Source organism: Spea bombifrons, chromosome 6 (assembly GCF_027358695.1).
Source record: "Spea bombifrons isolate aSpeBom1 chromosome 6, aSpeBom1.2.pri, whole genome shotgun sequence".
NCBI lineage: Eukaryota > Metazoa > Chordata > Amphibia > Anura > Pelobatidae > Spea > Spea bombifrons.
Window position 1 is genome coordinate 24,668,121 of NC_071092.1, and position 21,891 is coordinate 24,690,011.

Here is a 21,891-nt window from a genome sequence, read left to right on the forward strand (position 1 = left end):
AAAGTTTCTTGCAGCTGCTGGAAAGATACAAACATTTCTTCCATTACGGGTTCTGTATTTGTAATGGTTTTGTTTTCTTTTTTTTTCTTGAACAAGGTACACATAAGTTACACAAAATCCCCTCATTTATAATTTACCTATATAACTGTGCCAAATACTAAGTGCGTATACTCAATAACGATACATTCGCATAATCTCGGTATAGCAGATCTCAGCTGACCTTACATAACTGCCACACTCCATATTCATGCCCTGCTGCCCAAATCCACTTAACTGATCCGAGACCAGTTCTTGGATTCCTTTGGTCGAATGTGTCAATCGAATCCAGTGTTCTTTACAAAGCCGACTCACCACAAATTGCATATTCTTACAATGCCAGGTTAGATCTAAACCTAGCACTACTTTTATTTCTTCTTAAGACCCAGCGCTCTTGCGTTGATTTGCCCAGTATTAACCAGTGAGCTTACACTTCGCCACCATTACATCCAGTGCTCTAAAAAACTGGTCCTCCAACCACACTCAATGCATTGACACTACTTGCTCCCATATCTACACACAATAGTGCTGCATTACAGTTTCCACGTCTGTAACAGATAGAAGAAAGATTGTCCAGAACACCATGCAACAGTTCTGGGCCATGAATAACCTTGTGACACTGTCTCTGTGCAACTATATCGTTGAGAGGATCTCCGTTTAATAATAAAATGAATAATGAACAGTATAAAATTATTTGATTCACATATATAGGAAGCAGGCGTGTGGCGAAAGAGGTGGAGTGACTATGTCAGTGTGTCCCAACACACACATGATCCATCCATCTGTATGAGAAAGACAAACATGGAGAAAAAATAAATAGTCAGTAATGGCACCTGGTGAACAGACTGCATTCATCCGTTTCAGCGTATGATTACAACACTTGTGCTATTACCTGCTCACCATTATTCTCCTATACTGTTGCGCAGCGATGCCTCTTCACGCAGCGCTGCCATTGCAAGTCGCAGATGTTCCTTCAGCTGGTCAATCTCTCGCTCTGAGCGCATTTTAATATTATTGAGCTCCATGTAAATATCCTTGTATTTCTCCGAGGCACATCGCTTATCCTGCAGTCGCCAAATAAGAAAAAATCATTTATGCCAATTATAGAAAGGCTGATATAAGAGTTACACTCAGTCGCTCTTTCTTCATCTTCCCCAATGACCCCGTTGCTCCAGTAGTAAAAAGCTCCCTGGGCTAAACCCCCAAATTCTCTGTACTCTTGAGAAAAGGAACAGTGGTATATTTTATGATTTAAATATTGACCAGGAGATTAACCAATTTCCATCAATACTTGGTCAAAGGTATGACCTGGGAAATCACAATAATTTTAATTAATTTTTAAATTTTTTATTAATTTATTAATAATTCACCCAACACAAGTGCCATGATATATCCCAAAGCGTTAAAAAGAATTAGAAATACCAGAGTTTATGATGAATGGACAACATATATGTTGTTTCTTTCCCACAAAATTGGGTATCCCGCTTATAATAGCATTTTTTTAAATTATACACAGTGTTAGGAATGTTATGAGCATTTTTGCTTACCCCCTAAAACATAAGCTACTTTACACGCAATGAGTTTTAGCAATTTTGCTATGTCTTTGCTCAACTGTATTTTCTTGCTCTCAAAACATTCCATACAAAGGAGGTTTGAGATTAACTTAATGAGGACGGACAGCCACTTAATAGCCTGCCCTACAGGCTCCCTTCTACCATGACAGAGGGAAAATCTCCATCGACATATGACTGATCCTGCCACAAGTGCAGTCAAGATCTGAAATGCAGGCCTAATTTCCTCTGTATGAGAGAACAATCCCAGATGCACGTTTCAGCCTTCATGGACCTCATCAGTGTGGTCTGGTCTGACAAGGCTCATAAGGGCCTAAGCGTACGTCCGGGGATAAGCAACTCTGATCCGAGCAAGAGAGAGCATCCTCTGGGACTGGGATTATAGAGATACACATAGGAGTTGTGATTACTTGTGACAAGTCCCCACCTTCTGCATGTTCTGTAAATCCTCCCGTAGACAAGAGATCTCCTTTTGCAGATACTGTAGTTCATTCTCCTTCACTCTCAGCAAAACCTAAATGCAAGAACGGCCGGTATCAACAACACAAAATAATGGCGCTGTGCAGTAACACTAACAAACGAGATGGAAATAAGTAGTTTAAATAGATACCAAAAATATGAAAAGGACACAAAAAAAGTCACAGGACGTAGATTCTTAGGTGGTTGTGGAGGAGGTAACCTGTCTCCCTTCGGAAGCTGTCGCACTGAAGCTCTAACAATCAACCACCAGCTATAAGCTGAAAGATGTTCCAAGTCGTACAAATCAACAACCTAAGGGTTCATTACCTATACCTCCAATCTCTTTTTTGCAACCTTACCTCCAGTTCAGCGCTGTTCTTCCTTCCCTGTAGGGCCTCATCATGGGGTCCATTACCAGCTATAAATGCTCGCAGCTTCCCAATCTCCTCAGACAGTCGGCTGTTTAACTCCTGTACAACAAAGATGCAAAATCTGAATGATTTTCTAATAAAGTCTATGAAATTCTGTGTGGACTAAAAGATGATTAAAGAGAAAAGTAAGACATCTTCCCTCATGGTATACGTATAAAGTTTAGAATAGATACGGAATATAATTTTGAATAAGAATAATTACATAGATTTAGTGTGTCTCGTAAGAATGTAGAGTTTGGTTAAAGCGGTTACTTTACTGAGGGTATGTTGTACCCCAAACCTACAGCTTTTTTTTTGCATTTTTACAATATGGTTGTTCAATCATGAAATCCAGATTGGCTTTTTTGGTACCATATTTAGATGTACATTTTAACATTTAGAATGAACAATATACTACAAAAAAGCCACATGTTATATGATTTTGACCAAAATACCCCACAATATATTAAGTGTCTTAAGTTTGGTAACAGTAATATATCAATAATCATATTTCTGGCCAATGACTGAGCAAATAGGAAGCGTACATCAATGCATAACTAGACAACCCAGAGAAACACATTTTAGACGGGTAAGTGTTTAGGATTTTATCATTCTTTTTATTGGGGCTGATTTGCCCGGTCTGGGGTGAAATCGGAATCTAACTATAGATCAGCTGGCAACCTGCTGACATCTTTTTTTGTTTCAATAAAGATTTGTATTTTGAAATACACAGTAGTCAACCAACACAGTTGAAAAAGGGGAAAGAAAGAGGGATTAAAAGGAGGTACAGTATATGACATGGTCAGCAATGCAGTTACATTTTCACATGGAATGTTTTCTATACAGGGTCTAGCGACACACCTTTACAAAAAAAAAAAAAAAAACCTTATGATGGCGTGGTCAATGCAATGATTGCTGACTTTAGCATTTTCTTTTACTACTTCTTTATTATTATTTCTGAGGCTGTTGAATTGTCAATCATTGATCAGCAGCACTCAGTTACAATGACTGGAGTCTTGCGTTTAGTGTAAGCAATAAGCTTCCATACATATAGAAAGTATTATACATAATCACACAAGACTTCATTAGCATTGCCTTAAAAACATCGGTCAGTGTGGTGTTTGAGCAGGGGAGGTTACCCAAAATGTCACCTGGCAGACAGCAATGGTTTCTTCAGGTCTGCAGATCAATGAAGTTTATTGGAACATAATTACATAATAACAAAACCAGGATTTTAGACCTGGCAGACCGTAACAAAGTCTATGTGGTATGTCAATTTAAAAAGGAGTTTTTATTTATTTTTAGTAGTCAAAAATAAGGCAGCATTGTAGAGCCACTATTACAATGCAGGTGAGCAGTATGCATGGGCAAGAGTGGCCAATTAAAGTCTGGAAAGTTTCTAATTTAGTACAATTATGAGCTCCAAAATCCACACTGTTAATCTATCCATTGGATAGTATTTTCTTAAATAATTTTTTACGGTTAAAATTTACCACATGTGCTAATAGACCCTCAAAAACACAATTTATGAAAAAAGAAACACTAAAATCAAATTACTTTTTATATGTAATCTTCTTTTCTCTACACCAATATATGCATGAGCCTCTTTTTGTGGCACTTACTTGATTCTGTCTAAGAAGTTCCTGAACTTCCAGCTGACACTTTTGAAGCTCTCTCTCTTTTTCTGCTGCAGCCTGGTTTAGTGATCCAATCTCCAGACACTTTTGGGAATATTGCTCAGACAGCACCTGCAGTTCCCGCCGAAGAGATTCAACGTCAGACCTATAGAAATGAGAGGAAGTCTTACAAATAATTCATTTGCAGATCAAAGAACCAACAAAAATGGACTACTCTCATCAGATTCAGATTTTGCAGTTGTTGTATATCGACCAAGCATTATGGTTTGACAGCTCACAAAAAGGTTTAAAAGATAAGAAAATGGTTCATACTGATGCTGCCGGCGGAGCATGTCATTTCCTGATGAGCCCCAGTGCTGGTATGCCCGTGCCTTCTCCAACTCCCGCTGCAGCTCCTCTTTATGCGCTATACGAATTGCTTCAACCACTGAAGAAGATGACAATTAACTGGTTATAAATCAAACAGTGACGGGCGATAAATCTAGCTGGACCGGATGGATAAACTGTACACCGCTGTGAAAAATGTGAAGCTTTTCATCAAACAAGTACGGCAAATTTCTATTTACTTTAAAAGCAATTCTGGTTCTTTGGGTGCCCATGGATTGTCTACATCGCATGGAAGGAGTTAAACAGGTATGTGGTTTACACCACAAGAATACATTTAGAACACTGTAAGAAAAATGAAAAAAAAATATCCCTAACTCTTACAATGTTGCAATCGAGCCAGAAGGCTGTGATAAGAAAAATAAATAAATCCTGGCTTCTCTTTCCCTGGTAAGAGAACAGACCCATAAACTAGGGAATCTACAGAATTCTTTCATTGACACTCCCTCCGAGCGAGTGGAATAGTTACCCGAGGCCGTAGCAGCGGCTTCCTCAGCCAGTTGCTGTTCTTTTTCCTGACGTAGCCTCTGAATCTCCCACTCGTGGTGTCTTTGCAGCTCGGACATTAACTGTTGGTGGGTAGCTTCCATCTCAGAAAGGCTACGCTCACATGCTGCCTGTAAATACAAGGTGTATCACTTTTTGTGTAAAAGGAAAGAAGAACTCTTTGGATTGTGCAAATCCACAATACCACTGCTATGTACAAAGGAGCAGACATATGCATGATTTTTTAATTTGAAATAAGGACATGGTGCATACTCTGTAATCAATAATCTTACGGACAGTCGCTACATTGCAGACATACAGACTCTATCCATAGGTGGGGATCCTACATAAAAGAGAAAATAAACTACAACCTGCTGAAAGAAGAAAGTACGGTGCTGGAGGAATGGCACAAGCTGATCCCAACCCTCTCATACGAATGACAAGAAAACAAAATTACCAATCCTTCTGCATAGCAATTTTTCAGGACCCTACATGCTTGTTCTGCCTCTGTGTTTGTATTGAAGAATGAACGCTGCCTATTAATCTGGCTGTATTTTAGAAAGACTAAAGTTCGCTTGATTATATTGAATTGCTGGGATTCTTGCATTTAATGTTGTCTGCATTACTGTAAAATACCATTCTGGCTGCTTTATTGCCAGCGTGTAAGTGCACTGCCTCCCGGCTTTATTGCAGTTTGCTTGCCAAACAGATTGCCTGTAGATGCAGTCTGTCACATGTCATTTAGCACATCATCAGTGTAGCATGACATAATGAACTCCTAACATCCAGAAAACGATCTTGGCTCTGAGATCAGTCAGTTCAATGCTGACAGAATTCTGGTGGTAGTCATGCATAGAGTGTCACAAGTTAGAAATCCTGAATATCCGCAGGCACGGTATTGGGGAACCCTTTCATTTCAGCGTTAAAGCTATAGCAGAACACTCCATCCCTGGTCTGCTGTTTCGCAAGTAAAATCAGTAACAGAGAATGGCGGGTCCGATTAAATCCATCCCATAGGCTTCACGGAGCAAGTGCTGAAACTGACTGGCGGTAAGTAGGAGAAGTACTTGGCTAAACACATCTGCTGCATGGTATATAGCGGGTGAGTGGGGAAATGTGCAAAGGGACACACACACACACACTGCAGAAATGTAACGCCTTTACTGAGGGTTACAAAAAAAAAAAATAGCACAAAAGATCTTGATTTCGAAAATACCCCACAAGCGTAGGGTTTTTTTTTTAATGGAGTTTTGGAAGTTACTAAACGTGAAATTTTGAAATTACACATATGCACACACACTATACAGATTATATATACGCATGTGGTATCCAAAGAAAGATCTAACTGTCCTTTTAAAACATAACTTGTTTGGGTGCATTAAATAACAGAGTAAGATTACATTTAAACAACATATCAAAAATGAGAAAAAAACCAAAAAAAAAACCCACCCTAATCATTGAGCTAGGAAAATCTCGGAACCTTAAGGGGTTAGGAGGGGGTAGGATGAGTTCCAAACAATTTTACCACTTGTCCCCACAAGTCAGGCCAGCCTGGGGGGTTGAAGTGTGTGTCCTTAAGGTAACCGTGTCTTACTTTCACAAAGCTTGTACAGTTTGACCCCATATTTTGTTTGAATATTATGCTTTCTTTGTTCTGCATCAAGGATTTCGTTGATGCAGATATTCTGCTGTGGGATGTACGCTTCTCTAAATATGTTAGACAGGTGGCATACAGCATGTCTTATTTTATAAAGTCTGTCATACGATGGGTCAATTCTAAGAGGGCATGTGGTGTTATTGCAGAAATGTTGAAAACAGTTTAAAATTAGAAATCTATCCCTGGGCATCATGCTGGAAAAATATGAGTAGCTGGGGCATTTTGCTCCAATAAGAGGGAATTTACTTCTTTTTTTTTTTTTTTTATTATTAATTTCCACCAGGTCAGGAACGGTGCTTAGAATAAAATGAGTCAGAGTGGTATATAGATTGCTTTGGTGAGCAATAAGATCAAAGAAGCCATCAGCTTACAAAATTAATTTGTGACAATGTGGCTTCGTATGCCAGGTGTTGCAGTCTTCACTGGAAGTGACACATTCTGTTCTCCTCTTCATACACCAGGCATGTCCAAACTTTTTTCGAAGAGTGCCAGATTTGATGAAGTGAACATGTGCGAGGGCCGACCATTTTGCCTGACATTTTCTGAACCATTAAAATTAAATGCAAATTAACTATTTTATGCAAAGTTTATTGAAAACGGCATACCACTTCTATCCCTTTCTCACTATCTCCCCTCCCTACCCCCTTCTCACAATCTCCCCTCTCCCTCCCTACCCCCTTCTCACAATCTCCCCTCTCCCTCCCTACCCCCTTCTCACAATCTCCCCTCTTCCTCCCTACCCCTCCTTCTCACAATCTCCCCTCTTCCTCCCTACCCCTCCTTCTCACAATCTCCCCTCTTCCTCCCTACCCCTCCTTCTCACAATCTCCCCTCTTCCTCCCTACCCCTCCTTCTCACAATCTCCCCTCTTCCTCCCTACCCCTCCTTCTCACAATCTCCCCTCTTCCTCCCTACCCCTCCTTCTCACAATCTCCCCTCTTCCTCCCTACCCCTCCTTCTCACAATCTCCCCTCTTCCTCCCTACCCCTCCTTCTCACAATTTCCCCTCTCCCTCCCTACCCTTCTCACGATCTACCCTCTCCCTCCCTACCCCCCTTCTCACGATCTACCCGCTCCCTCCCTACCCCCCCTTCTCACGATCTACCCACTCCCTCCCTACTCCCCTTTGTAGGTCACTTACTGTCAACTCCTGTGTTGGGAGCGTGAGGCGTTTGTCTCGGGTGCCGGCGCTTCACTGCTGAGTGCCGGCATATGACGTCATATGCCGGTGCTCAGCGTGAAGCGCCGGCACTCGAGACAAACACCTCACGCTTCCAACACTGCACTCTGGGCAGCGCAGAGGCAGGCGGCGGTGGCAGCGACGGCGAGCAGAGGAGTCCTGGATTTCTGTCAGTCAGGGGGGCCCAAGAGGTGCCGAGCGGTCGTTTTCAGCAACCGCTTGGGCCCCACTGACTGGCAGAACTCCAGGGCCCGGTCGCAGTCGTGACCCCGGTAGTTCCGCCACTGTCTACAATTTCTTCATCAGATGCCCTTGTGGCTGTGTGTGCCGGCGCAGGGAGAAGGAAAGCCCAAATCTAGCGACGTCCGAGATCGCAAGATTTGGGCTTTCCTTCTCCCTGTGCCGGCACACACAGCCACAAGGGCATCTGATGAAGAAATTGTGTAGGGGAGGGCAGGGGCGTACCTAGAGTATTTGGCACCCGGGGCGGATCCTGTATGTGGCACCCCCCCCACACACACACTTTAAAACTACCTGGCCGAAACTGAATATGGCCCCCCCCACACACCATAAAAAAATCTAACACTTTTATTTAAAGTAACACACCAAAATAGGACAAAACAATTAAATAACAATAACAATATATATATATATATATATATATATATATATATATATAATTGTTAACAGCAATCACATTCCTATCATGCCCAGGCATACCCAGATTCCAGGAGGCACTCGCAGACTTGGCATGATAGGAGTATGATTGCCTTATCTACCCCTTCTCGCTCCCTTCTGCCCTATCTACCCCTTCTCACTCCCTTCTCCCTATCTACCCCTCCTAACTATCTACCCTCTCCCTCTTTGAAGTTCACTTACCTTTCAGGAGTCCTGCGGTGGGGGTGCAAGGCCTCGGTCTCCCAGCTCTGCCACTGTATGGAACAGTATAGAGTGATGGGAGTTATGATGTACTTTAGAGCATAATTATATAATGAAAAATACATTGGAAATGGTACAGCATAACACCCATCACTCTCACACATTTACCAATCCACACACACATACCAATCCACACGCACATACCAATCCACACGCACACACCAATCCACACGCACACACCAATCCACACACACATACACCAATCCACACACACATACACCAATCCACACACACATACACCAATCCACACACACATACACCAATCCACACACACATACACCAATCCACACACACATACCAATCCACTCTCACTGTATGCTTTCCTACCTTTCCTCTTTTCTCCTTACAGCTCCTTTTCCTGCTCTTCGCTCCTCTTCTTCTTCAGTTCTGCCTTCTTCTTCCGAGGGCACGGGGTTCAGAGGGCACGGACAGCGGTGGGCGCGGCTTCAGTGTTGTGCGCCGGGATCTGACAAACCCCGGCGCACAACAGCTGTTGCCGCGCGGATCGCAAGGGAGCGGTATCGGAGGTCTTTAACAGACCTCCGGCTCCCTTGAGTGATTTTAAGCCAGGTTCAAGGGAAATCCTTGAACCGGCTTAAAATCACTCAAGGGAGCCGGTGGTCTGTTAAAGACCTCCGATACCGCTCCCTTGCGAGCCTGCTCCTCCAGCCGCAGACATTACTGTCCGTCTCTGGAGGGGAGCCGGGTGCCGGCAAGTTGGCACCCCTCTGATGAGCGGCACCCGGTGCGGACCGCCCCCCGCTCCCCGCTAGGTACGCTACTGGGGGAGGGTTAGATTTCAACCCTGTTTAAAGTTACTGTAGACGAGGGTTGAAATCTAACCCTCCCCTACACAATTTCTTCATCCGATGCCCCTGTGGCTGTGTGTGCCGGCGCAGGGAGAAGGAAAGCCCAAATCTCGCGCTTTCCTTCTCCCTGCGCCGGCTGATGACGCCAAGTCCCGTGGCTCACCTGGGGGCCGTATCAGTCCGGAACGCGGGCCGCAATTGGCCCGCGGGCCGGACTTTGGACATGCCTGTCATACACAATCACTCACAGAACACTGAAGATGGAGGCACAGTGACAGCTAGTGTGCCATGTAATCTCTGGGATTAGCCAACCACAGCAATTGTGTGATGTAGGTGGTTTCTAATTGGTCCCCTTCACTGGCACCCAGCAGTTGCAGAGCGCACATCACTACTAAATACGCAACGTTCTATGCCACGAACGCCCTGCAGGACATTGAGGTATGGCCTGCATGAAATCTGCAGCTGTAACTGCACCTAAAACCAGTGCTGTGCCATGGCCATGCCACAAGGTGCCACCCGAGCCTTCCTACCTTCTCCACTGACTGCTTCCGCGTTCCTGTCTCCTTTACGCAGCACCGCTTCTTCTCTTGCCTCTTCTTGCTATCCTGTCTTCTTTCTTCATCTGCTTTTCCATCTATCTTCTTTATCTGTCCGCTTTTGCGTGAACCTTCTCCTGGAGCACTTCCGCAAAAAACCCCTAATCTTCCGGGGACACACTCTCTCCCATGATAGGAGGAACTGGGGTCAGGCTGTCCCTATGGTTCCACCATTTTGCATGTATTATATGTAACTTACTGTGCAACACTCTCCTACTACACACATTGTCAAATACCACCTGTGTCAACTTTCTGCTATCTTGTGCTCCTCATCCTTGTGTTGTAGCTCAATGAACGCACATACACAAGCCATTCTATGTACATACTGTGCATAGAACAGTTCAGTATTTTCTTGCTAAATTTAGTGAGCGCCACTGAATCAAGCCCATTGTCACGAATGCATTAGTGTCTATTCACTTACCTTTCATGGAGTTAACTGACTAGACTTTGGCAGAGCTGCAAAATGGCTAATTACGGAGTAGCACAATGAATCTCCCAAGCAGAGTTCCTCATTGACATTAATAGAAATAAACTCAGGGCTTCTTAAATTCAACCCATATTGTTATAGACAGTACATGCATCTCACCAGGGACGCAAGTGAGCAACTCTCAGATACATATGTGAATGTTTCAAAGTAAGAAAATGTTGTCCAATGCCTGATAACATCATGTATGACATAACGTATGATGGTAGCTCAAACACCCACTGAATTGCAGATAAGCAGATTGCTTTTCCAGCCACCTGTCGCACTGCATCGGGCAGAACGTGCTCTCAGGTTTCCCTCAGGAAGTCTAAACATCATAAACGTAGAGGATAATATACTGTGGTAAAGTGTATGGGAGAGTGGTTGATGGGATATATATCTCACCTGGTTTCCTCAGCCAGGCACGGTAGTAAACCCAGGAGTCCTCAGGTGAGGCTTCCTAAACTCATTACTGGGGAGGAAGCCTTAAAAGAGAGGGCTGCAGCGCTGGCTGTAGCTGCTCCTTCACTCAGTTTCTCCTCCCCCCTGCAAACCTAACAGCCCTCTCTTTTAAGGCGTCCTCCCCAGTAATGAGTTTAGGAAGCCTCACCTGAGGGCTCCTGGGTTTGCTACCGTGCCTGGCTGAGGAAACCAGGTGAGATATATATCCCATCAACCACTCTCCCATACACTTTACCACAATACATAAAAGCAACATATAGTACACAGCAGAAGTCATGGTTTGTAGTCCAATCGCTAAACAGGATGGAGAAATAATTGGAAGTAGGAATCAGGTACAAGATTGTTTACTCGAGAAGACCCATAACTAAGTACTCACTTGGGAAATGAAGCCAGTGGGGACCATGCCTTCACTGCCTCCCCTCTGAGACTCTAAATCTTTCTTTGCCTTCTCCAGTTGCATTTTCAGGCTCTGAATCTGAAAGAGCAATAGGGTGTCTGAGAAAGATTGATCCTAATCAGTAATATTTATAAAGCACAACCATCAACATTAATTACTGAACAAAAAAAGAATCAACAAAAATTAGTGACTGTGGGTTTTAAAACGAGTGCCAATAAATTACGAAAAAAACCCCCTAAACCCTACATAACATTTTTTAGCTAAACAGCGACCATATAAATTAGTCACAGACCTAGACTACATGAAAAATAGCCTTTACAAGAAAACAGTAGGCGCGGGGATACAGATGATATGCAGAGATGTTCCTGTATTTTCTTTGCATAGTATATATTGAGAGATGTTTTATTTATTCGCTTGTTTATTAGGTTACGATTCTGCACACAATAATTTAATGCAGACAAATCTCTCCCTAAATTCCCTGGCTAGCTTCAAGTGGCCCATTTTAAACCACTTTTAAGGGTTTTACAGGTTACATACACTTTGCAAAAAAGAGACATCACCTGCTTCTCCAGTGCTAAAGTATCATCTCCCCCAGCTTTACTTCGGTTTCCTGCAAGCAAACAGGTGAGAGGGTTCTGTTTGGCATCCCTCAAAGGCAGTCGCTCCAGTTCCCTCCATTTCGCTTCAATTTCCTCATTAAGACGCTTCTTTTCATCCTCTGAAAGTGCTGATAGGGAAACCTGACGAGTGGGGGTTGCTTCACCTCCCGATGGGGCCTCAAACCAGCGTCTACGCTCCTCTGACCTCTGATCGCGCTCTTCTGCTGGGGACAGAGGGGACAGCTCCACGTAATCAAAAGACCCAAGGCGAGGGCCTGCAAGTTCCAACTTTCTCTGCTTGACCTCTGAACCCACTCGCAGGTCATCTGGCCGTTGAGTACTGCGTGACGCAGTAAACGTGTTTTCTTTATTACTTTCTGAAAGCCTGAACAAGCGGAAGAAAACAGAAAAATAGAATAAAGCCTACATCAATACATTGTTCCTCGTCTCACCCCTGAGGCAGTCAGTTTGGTGGTGAGGGAAGAAAGGGGAAAAGAAAATCCAAAAGGAGTCAGGGAAGACAAGAAGTTATTGCAGAGGGAATAAAAACTCAAATGTTTCAGGTCCTTTATAAAATGTCCAAAAACCATCTTACTTTGTTACATCAGGGATGCAGACGGGGTGAACATTTTTTCTGAGGGCCTCAATCCAATTCCTACGTATGCCAGAAGTCATAGCAGAGAGAGTAAACACTCCCTCATGAGTCTGCGATGATAAGCAATCAAAATAAAATGAATGTATGTAGACCTGAAAATGCCTTATTAATATAAATTATTGATTTCATATGTCATACGGTGCAGTGTTGATATTTATTTTCACATAGGCCATCACACAACAGAACAAATATCAGCGTAAGGAACACAATTGATTATGGTAATTTTTCTAAATATATATTCATGGTCCCAGAACCATACACACAAAGATGTTCAAATTGTCCCACCTATAAGTTGGAACAATCAACTATGTAGTTGGAAAGAGTAGCATGAAGCATCGTTGAAGAATACATTATTTTTGAAAGGTATTTAGGTACTTAACCCAGTGGATACCTGGGTTAAGTGCCTAAATACCTTTCAAAAAAATAATGACATCAAAATAAAAAAATTACAAAACTACACCAATTTCTAAAAGATCCTATTGTGAAAACCGGCGAGTTTGCCTATTATACTACTTAATGGTATTTTTTTCTAGAAGTTAGTTTGATGCCTTCAATTATATGAAAAAATGTGCAATGTTTACTTGTAGAGCGCCACAAGAGGGTTTGTGAAGACGCAGCCAGGCGATTCATACTCACGTGAATCTGGAAGCCATAATTTCTCTGTACAGCAAACTCAGGCACGTCAGTACAAGTTCGGAGATCAATCTCACCATCCAGCTCATCTGCCTTAGGAAAATTACAAAGGTGTGTTAAAAGAGTATTCTCAGATAAAGCTCTCCTAGATGACATTTGTTCACATTCCATATTAAGTCAATCCACACACATTTACCCCTCCATATATGCACTAAATATGTAACAAATAGCATGCATTCACCATGCATTATTATTAAAACAAAATACCAATCCCTTCATACGCATGACCCAGCCAAGTGGTAGCCAGCATCAAAAGCAGTTTTGTGGATGCTTATAGCACCAAGGGGCAAAGGGCTGCTGGAAGCAGGGACATCTAATTTACTATAATAAAAAAATATATGTATAAAATATGGTGAAGGAACCCCCCCCCACCTTTTCTGATTTTTACTTGACTACAAGAGCTTATGAAGAAACTCACTAAATATATTTTAATATTTGTCCTGAATTTAGAAATACCGTGTTTTTATGCAAGCTATAGGGCAATAAGTACAAGTAGTTTTTTGCTATTGGTATTTTAACTCTTTTTATGCATTAATTCTACCTTTGCCAAAGTTTGTGGTAATTGGTTTTTGGTGTTTTTTCTACATACATTTTGACATCCGGTCAGGCTGTGCTCATGTCCTGTTTGAGCCATCAAATCAAATATTTTTTTAAAAATAGACACATGGGTATTTCAAATGTTAGCTTTTTATCTGTTTCCATGGCAGGATTTTTGGGAAGATAAAAAAAATATATATATTTTTGGAACTGGATGGTTCCCCTGATGGAGACATTAGATAATTGAGAGGCACTCTCACTATGGTGCTTGTGGTTGCTCTCCGGGGGATTTCGAGTCATTACAGCAACACCGTTTGAGCATGAATGTTTCACATGTGTATACCCAACAGTCTTAAAAGTGTGTACATGCCCAAAGATTAGCATGTCCTGAACAGTTTGCAACAAGGAATTCCCAATAATTCCTGCTTGTGATACCATACCCTGTGCCTTCAAAGGCCAGCAGGCACATATATTTGTTACCAGCATTTTAAGATTTTTATCTATCTATACACACACACACACACACACACTATATATGTATATATACACACACACTTATATTATATTTACACCCACAATTCTAAGTGGACACTTAGGCCGTCCTAAAACTTAAATACATCCTCCAGACAAAAATGCTTACGTCTACCTGTATGTACGTGGTAGGTAGGAAGCAAAGCAAGCACAAACCATAATAAAATACATATTGTCGAATCCAATTTTATACAAAACAACCTTAAACCATAGAATGCCGATAGAACCTGCCCTGCCCATAAAAGCAAAACCTTACTCTACATGCAAATAACCTGTTTAAAATGCAAATCTTCATATGTGAAATAAAAAATTATCTTCATATATATGGAGTCCAGCTGATTGCCCCCTCACAATACCCCCATAGCATATTATCTGTACAGACTATGGCAAATAAATATACTTAATTCTGAAATATGGCTTGGCTAAGACGCGATTTTTTTGAATATCTACTGCCGATTCAAATTAGAAACGTCATTAAACACTTAAATATTTACTTATTTTAATGTCTAATATTTTAAGAGAGGTTCGATTTAACAAAAACAAATTGGGATACACAGTGCCCTATTCTGAAGTTGTTGAATTTTAACTGTGGCATTTCAACACATTTCACAATGATTTCTGCTTGAAGCCAACACAGTAAACTCACACCTTAAATCATTAAAAATACTAAATGAACACTTGCATCTTCACTTTGCTCCAAATCTGTAAGTTCAGATTTTGTAAGATTGAGGCAGTGAATCATGCATTTGTACAAGCGAAATATATATTATATTATATTATATATATATATATATATATATATATATATATATATAAAAATAGTTACTCATGACCTATACAAGCACCAACACCACTCCCTGAGAATTTAAGCAACTCCCACGTATGTTGAGTGTAAACACTGAGCACAAACTCCTGTTCTTACATAGCTATGTGGATTATAGGGTATGCATGGATAAGCTGGCATTTGAAATTGCTCAGCATGTTTCAAATCACAATCAGGACATAAAATTACATCCAAATTCACGCCTGGCAGGTTCACAAGAACATTCTAAGACAATTTGGTTCATATTTAGCCGTCAGGCATTGCAAATCATCAAATCACTGCATTTTAGCCTGCATTTAGTATTTAGCCTGTATTTAGTGAATACATGTAACAAACAGTGTTATTCTGGGCACTAGTACTCAGAAAACAGCTGTGGAACTGGACAGTTTTACAAATACCTGCTACAAATTGAAAGCATACAGAAAGGTTGAAAGGGGCGAGTTTGTTCATGCTAGAAAAAAAAAACATCTAATAAAGGATATACACCATATGAATACAGTAGGTGTATAGTATGTGGACACCCCTCGTAATTATCACCCATTCCGAACAGGTCTACAAAAACAAGCACATAGGCAGCCATCTCCATAGACAAACATTGTTGGTAGAATGAATCGTACCGAAGAGCACAGTGACTTTAAAAGTGGCACTGTTATAGGATGCCACAAGCCAGTTCATAACATTTCTGCCCCACTAGATTGTGACATTGTTGTCTGCTGCAAGTGCTATTATTGTGAAGTGGAAGCATCTAGGAATAACAACAGCTCAGCCATGAAGCAGTAGACGACACTCAAGAGTGGGGCAGTCAAGTGCTGTCCTCTGTAGCATCACTCACCACAGGGTTCCAAACTGCCTCTGGAAGCAACATCCGCACAAGCACTATGCGCCGGGAGCTTCATGAAATGGGTTTCTATGGCCGAGCAGCTGCACACAAGCCGAACATCACTATGCCAAACATCGGTCGGAGTGATGTAAAGCCCACGCCACTAGACTCTGGAGCAGTGGAAATGTGTTCTCTGAAGTGATCCCTTTACTTATCTGGAAGTTTGATGGAAGAATCTGGCGAATACCAGGAGAACGCAATCTACCGCTACACCAGGAAGTTTTTAAAGATTTTTTTTAATTCACATTATTTGTTTTATGGGTTATTATTTGTTCAAATCTACTGTAATTTTTTGACGTTATGTTATGTTTTGACGTCCCCATTATTGCGGAATATATAGGTCTGATAGAGTAGAGGGTTTTATCGTTTTCCTTTTTAATATTCATTAAAGTGCACGTGATGGCTGGAGTATGCCTTTAAGAGCCGCTCATCAATTTTTCCATACATATACAAACACACAAATTCTGCAGGAATTTGCAATATTCAAGGGAACATAGAGGGCATTAGTTTCACAATGTAGCTCTATATTATACACATACATAAAATAAACTCACTATAAAGCTTAAGCACAATACCATATAAAGAAATCATGTTAATCTCTTACTTCTTCTGCATTGGAATCCCTGTAATATCGAAGACTGGAGTCTGTCAGAACGAACCAATGTTTCTTCCACTGAGTAAGAGGAAGCATAAGAACAAAAAATGAGAACAATCATTTTATTCTTATATATTCATAACATTATATATCCTTAGCATTTGTGAATCTGCCAGAACGCTAGGCCTAGTCAGACAAAACCTTCCTTTATGCCAAAGGTCTAATAAAAAAAAAAAACTGGCAGAAGGCAAATGGAGAACTCAAACACAGTGCATATCAACAAGGCACATGGTAGTGCCTTCTGTACAGAATATACCGTATACACACAAACTCATATACACTGGAGTCAAATACAGGTAGTGCGCTCACCTCTCCATTGCCATCAAGCAGGGACATCCATCCTTTCTTAAAGTTCAGCAGGTCGGGCTATAAACAGGAGAAGAAACATAGCTGCCACTTAACACTGTAACAGACCGGGTTATACTTATACAGTGGGACAGACCCAAACACAGAGTGAAAGCAATAGAAAAGAAAGATACAACACATCACACAGAAAATGTTACACTGAATTCATCCAGTACCAGTCAATATCTAGAGGTGAATTAAAGTTTATCAACTCCTGATAAAGTGCTACCAAAAGACACCTCCTTACGGCTCTGTACACTCACTGATATCCATACCTCCAGGCCTGTATCGTCATCATTTTCTGCCAAGGAAGCCCTCCTCAAAGGCAACATGGTGGCCTACAACTGCACCTATGTCTATTGTATCTATTGTACCCTTCTGTGTCGTATTGGTGAATGTCTATCTTGTAAGCTTGACAGTATGAAAATCTCAACAAGCATGTGCTAAGATCTCGTGTCTCACTTACCCCTCCTTGCGATATTTTTAGGTTCCTCACACTGTATAAATATAATATTGGTCGTTTGATGTAGTAACTGCATCAGTCCACATACTGTGTTATACTCAGTCCACATACATTTATATGTGTTTTCTCTGGCTCATGTAAACTCACACTGTCCTATGTGTGTGACTGTCCCTCTCTCTAACCTGTACCTTCTCTAGTTACAGTGGTGCCGTGCTCTGTGTGAGAGGGGGCGTAAATGATAGTCAGTCTTGGCTAAAATGCTGTTGGCTGGGGAACTTGAGGGTGGCAGAGGGACATCCGGGATATGGGACAGATTCTGTTTCACTCTATGAATACCACACGAAAGACACACGGAAAGTGAGACTGCTCCCCACACAGAGCATGACCTAGGACACCAGATATCCAACACCATGGAGAGATACTCATTCAAGAGAGAAATGCAGGCATGTCATACCAAGAGACAACTGGCAAGCAATAGAAATCAAGAGAATGGCAATTACCATTTAGAGGAGAGACGTACATCGAGACAGATCGCGACAAGTGACACACAGACAGCCGGAAATAAGATAATATAAGAGAAAGCGGTAGATATTTGCCAAAAGAGGCAGCAATAAGCATCTAGAGGAGGGAGACAAAACTCACTTTGAGACTGCTGAAGACAGAGATAAGAGAAATCTAATTACATAAAGGTAACTTGAGAGGATCATTCAATGGAGACATTGGCAAAAATGGTAAATATATGCATACAACAAAAAAGGAGAACTTGGAAAACTTTTAAAACAGATGTTTTCAAGTTTTAATGCAAAAATGCAGACGTAAAGGGGTTCCCTTGGTCTTGCTAAAAGTCCCCAAGAGGGGCTGAAACATATATAACATAATACTGAAAAATATACATATCAGCATTCTGAAGTATACTGCTAAGCAGAAGTACCTAGACTGAATATCTAAATAGCAGGAATGATGTACATTTACTGGTCACTTAGATGTAATGTTATACCTTTTATGATACCAAGCAAAACAGAAATACATTTCTCGTTTCTTACACATGGTTACCTTGTTCCCTCAGCTGCATTTGTCTGCCGATCTAGATGCCACTTTTTAGCACAACACAGGGAATACATGAGCCGCCTACAGAGTTTGAATATCTGTCATCTCCTCAGTGTAGCAGTGAACTACTATGGTTCATGCTAATTAATTTTACAAGGGCATCTAGCAAACAAGTCTGTTTGCTTATGGCAAGCAAAATAAAAATAGACTAATGCCAATAATGATAATATGACACATTTTCATTCCTTACACATGGTTACAGTCCTGGGCAGGCAGTGAAGGTCTAGGCACATAGGTGCAAGCAGTAACAGAGCAGCCCAGGGTGAATGGGCAAGCAGTGGCATAGGGTTAACCAAGGCATGATGAAGGGTGTGTGTATTGGCAGAGAAGGGACTACAGCAGGGGATGGGGGTAGTGACAGAGAGCAGACCTGGGAGATGGAGAAAGCAGTGGCTTAAGGTTGACCTAGGCATGAGCAGGGGAAGCAAGCAGTAGCAGACAGATGACCAGGATGGGGAAGTGGCAGATACAGAGAGCAGACCATACAAAGGGGGATAAGCTGCAACAGAGGTTAGGCCAGGCAAGTGGGAGACAGAGAGCAAACTCTGGCAAGAGTGGTGAACTGCAGAAGAGAGCAGACCAAGGAAAGGAGGAGAGAGGAGCTGCAGAGAGCAGACCAGGGCACATTGTGTCAGCAGTGATAGCTGTATTACCAGGTCAAGCTGTCAATCAGTACATAGCCACATACCTAGGCTCAGAGCAAAGACAGCAGCACCAGGATGGAGGGGACATACAGCAACACAGTGCAGCCCATGTCATTGGGGGAACAGCAACAGAAAACAGTTCAAGGCACAGGACAAGCAGTGACAGAACAGTCCAAGCAGTGACTGAACAGTCCAAGGCACAGGTCCAAGGCTAATACTATTTATACAGATACAAACTGCATGGAGACATGATTTGTCCAGCACAAGTACACACAACTGGAAAATCAATGTTATTACTGAATCATTACAGTAAAGATAACTGGAGATCTCCCATGAACCATTAACCTCAATGATATTTTACGGAAGTGAGTGCTATACACACATCAGATAACTCTCTACGTACAAGTTGGTGAATGTTCTGCTAATACTACAGCCAAGACCGCACAGAGTACATGCTACACCGAAAGAATACAAACTACCCTTTCAAATATCAATATACAACATATCAAAACATACTTCATATAATACACATCCGCAGCGCTAAATCTAAAGTGGCACTAAAACAATGTTTGCAATACACGTATGTACGTATGTATGTTGTATTCTACCCACAAGGCACTCCAGGTGACGAGAAGCAGCCCACTCTATGTCACTCACCGTCATGTCTGTGCTTCTCATTAGGCAAACAATCCGTCCTAATACTTTAGATGGAGGGGGCTACCGCAACCTGTCCCAAACCGACCACCCCTCCCACCTAATTCTCTCGGTTCCCGTAAAAGTTCACAACTCTTTCCCCTTTTTTTAACCTTTTTTTTCTCTGCCTTTCCTATATTTTTTTATACACTTCCTGGGAGGGGACAGGAAAAACTAACACACTTAGGAAGGAGGTACAGGCAAGGAGGGGATGCTTGGAGGAGGGGAAATGTCTATAACCAATGGTAATAGTTAAAGAGGCCAGATAGGAAGTTCACGCTGACATAGTACTACAAACAGGAACCATCTCTGTGGTAGGATGGATTAGCCTTATAGACCGTACGGAAAAGGAAATGCTGGGTTAAAAAAAAACTCGTTTCTATTAAGAGGAAAATGTGTTATATAAAGATGGCTGTATATCTATGCACATTGGCGCAAAAAACGGTTTTATTTCTCTAAAAGCTTAACAAACTTTATAGTTTTGCTAAAGGGTAGCGAAACGCCAGCAATGGGCGGGAGGTGATTTCATTAAACAAGAAGTCTCACGATTTGGGCATAGACTTAAGCATCATTTTTAATCACTGATGTGCCAACCAGTAACCTCTAATACTTATGAAATTAGTATTATAAAAAAAAGAGTTATATAAGTGAGGATTTTAAGGCGCTAAAATGACAAAGGGTTCACCCCTACGTTATCTAGACTGACCCAAAGTGGTTTGACCCATAAATGAGGTACCCAGGGGCCCCTGCCCAGGTTTTAACCATTTCAGAAGTAGCTGAGGAATTCAAGGGGTTAAAAATCATTGAGTAACTCACATTACAGTAATGATCTCAATGGTAAACATCCTATCTAAATGTTTTACCCACAAACTGGGTGCCAAATGTGCTAAGCACTCATGGTTTAACCATTTTGGACACGTAATTGAGGATTTGGAGGCATTAAAATCAATTGGGCAGCTCACGTTACAGTACAAATAGAATCAGGGGCAGGATGTTCAAAATTCATAAAAAAAGGACCAACCTCGCTTGAACCAGCCCGCACACGGAGACAGGAACGCAGCTGGGGTCACGTATGCAATGTTACATGATCAAGGGGCCACATGGCTCGGTAGGCCTGAAATTGCCAGCCCTCCCCTGAGTGAAGTTTGCACCGCTACATAATAACCATTTGTGTCCAGCCTGGCCCACAAAGGGTTTTTCCCCATAAAAAAGGTATCGACTGTACTGTGGCAGCCACCAAAGCGATAACCACTTTGAATATGTGAGGATTTCAAGGATTTAACATTTATTAGGTAATTCATTTACACGGATACAAAGGTCCACTCCCCTACATAAAACCCACATTCTTTTAGCCAGGCCCAAAAAGGGGGTTAGCCCATAAATAGGGTGCCCAGTGCCACCTTCTCAGGTTTTAACCATTTTGAATATGTAATTTAGTATTCCAAGGTTAAAATCCAGTGGGACACTCATATTACTATACAGGCACATATGGTCTGCTCCTTAACAGTGCTAATTATTCAATATTACTCTGCGATTCTCACAGCTAAAATAATTGACGCTGATATATAAGAAGCTTTCTGTCAATAAGATCAAATTTACTACAATATATCAGGCTATATTGCAAATCATAAAGGAAAAAACATAACTTGGAAATACCAGGAGGATCAACATTATTTCCTGGATTGGCTGCTCAGGCAGACAATACATGAATGGTCAGCAGAATATACCCCCAAAAATCCCACTCTTAATGCTAAAATAGGTTTAGATTTTTGTTTTTTTT

At 41.7% G+C, this 21,891-nt stretch overlaps 1 protein-coding gene across 2 annotated transcripts; it reads right to left on the minus strand.

The window, feature by feature from the left end:
- Positions 1-402: 402 nt before the first annotated feature.
- TRIOBP (TRIO and F-actin binding protein) lies at positions 403-20,368 on the minus strand. 2 transcript variants are annotated; one of them, XM_053470176.1, is made up of 14 exons: positions 20,076-20,368; positions 17,169-17,225; positions 16,809-16,877; positions 13,377-13,466; positions 12,681-12,790; positions 12,047-12,470; positions 11,466-11,564; positions 4,967-5,114; positions 4,426-4,540; positions 4,099-4,258; positions 2,426-2,536; positions 2,035-2,121; positions 937-1,100; positions 403-818 (listed from the first exon to the last, which is right to left on the minus strand). In XM_053470176.1, exons 1-13 carry the CDS (start codon positions 20,094-20,096, stop codon positions 939-941), a joined length of 1,653 nt encoding a protein of 550 aa, XP_053326151.1. In that variant the 5' UTR covers positions 20,097-20,368; the 3' UTR covers positions 403-818; positions 937-938. The 2 variants fall into 2 exon arrangements, with proteins under 2 accessions (XP_053326151.1, XP_053326150.1); XM_053470175.1 differs by having other exon boundaries at positions 929-1,100; positions 20,076-20,367.
- Between the last annotated feature and the right edge of the window lie 1,523 nt (positions 20,369-21,891).

Coding starts and splice junctions, on each gene's coding strand:
- TRIOBP (XM_053470176.1), bottom strand. CDS start 20,096: ATGAGAAGCACAGACATGACG. Junction 12,791..13,376: donor ATTATGGCTTCCAGATTCAC/GTGAGTATGAAT, acceptor TTATCATCGCAG/ACTCATGAGGGAGTGTTTAC. Junction 11,565..12,046: donor CTTTAGCACTGGAGAAGCAG/GTGATGTCTCTT, acceptor TTGCTCTTTCAG/ATTCAGAGCCTGAAAATGCA.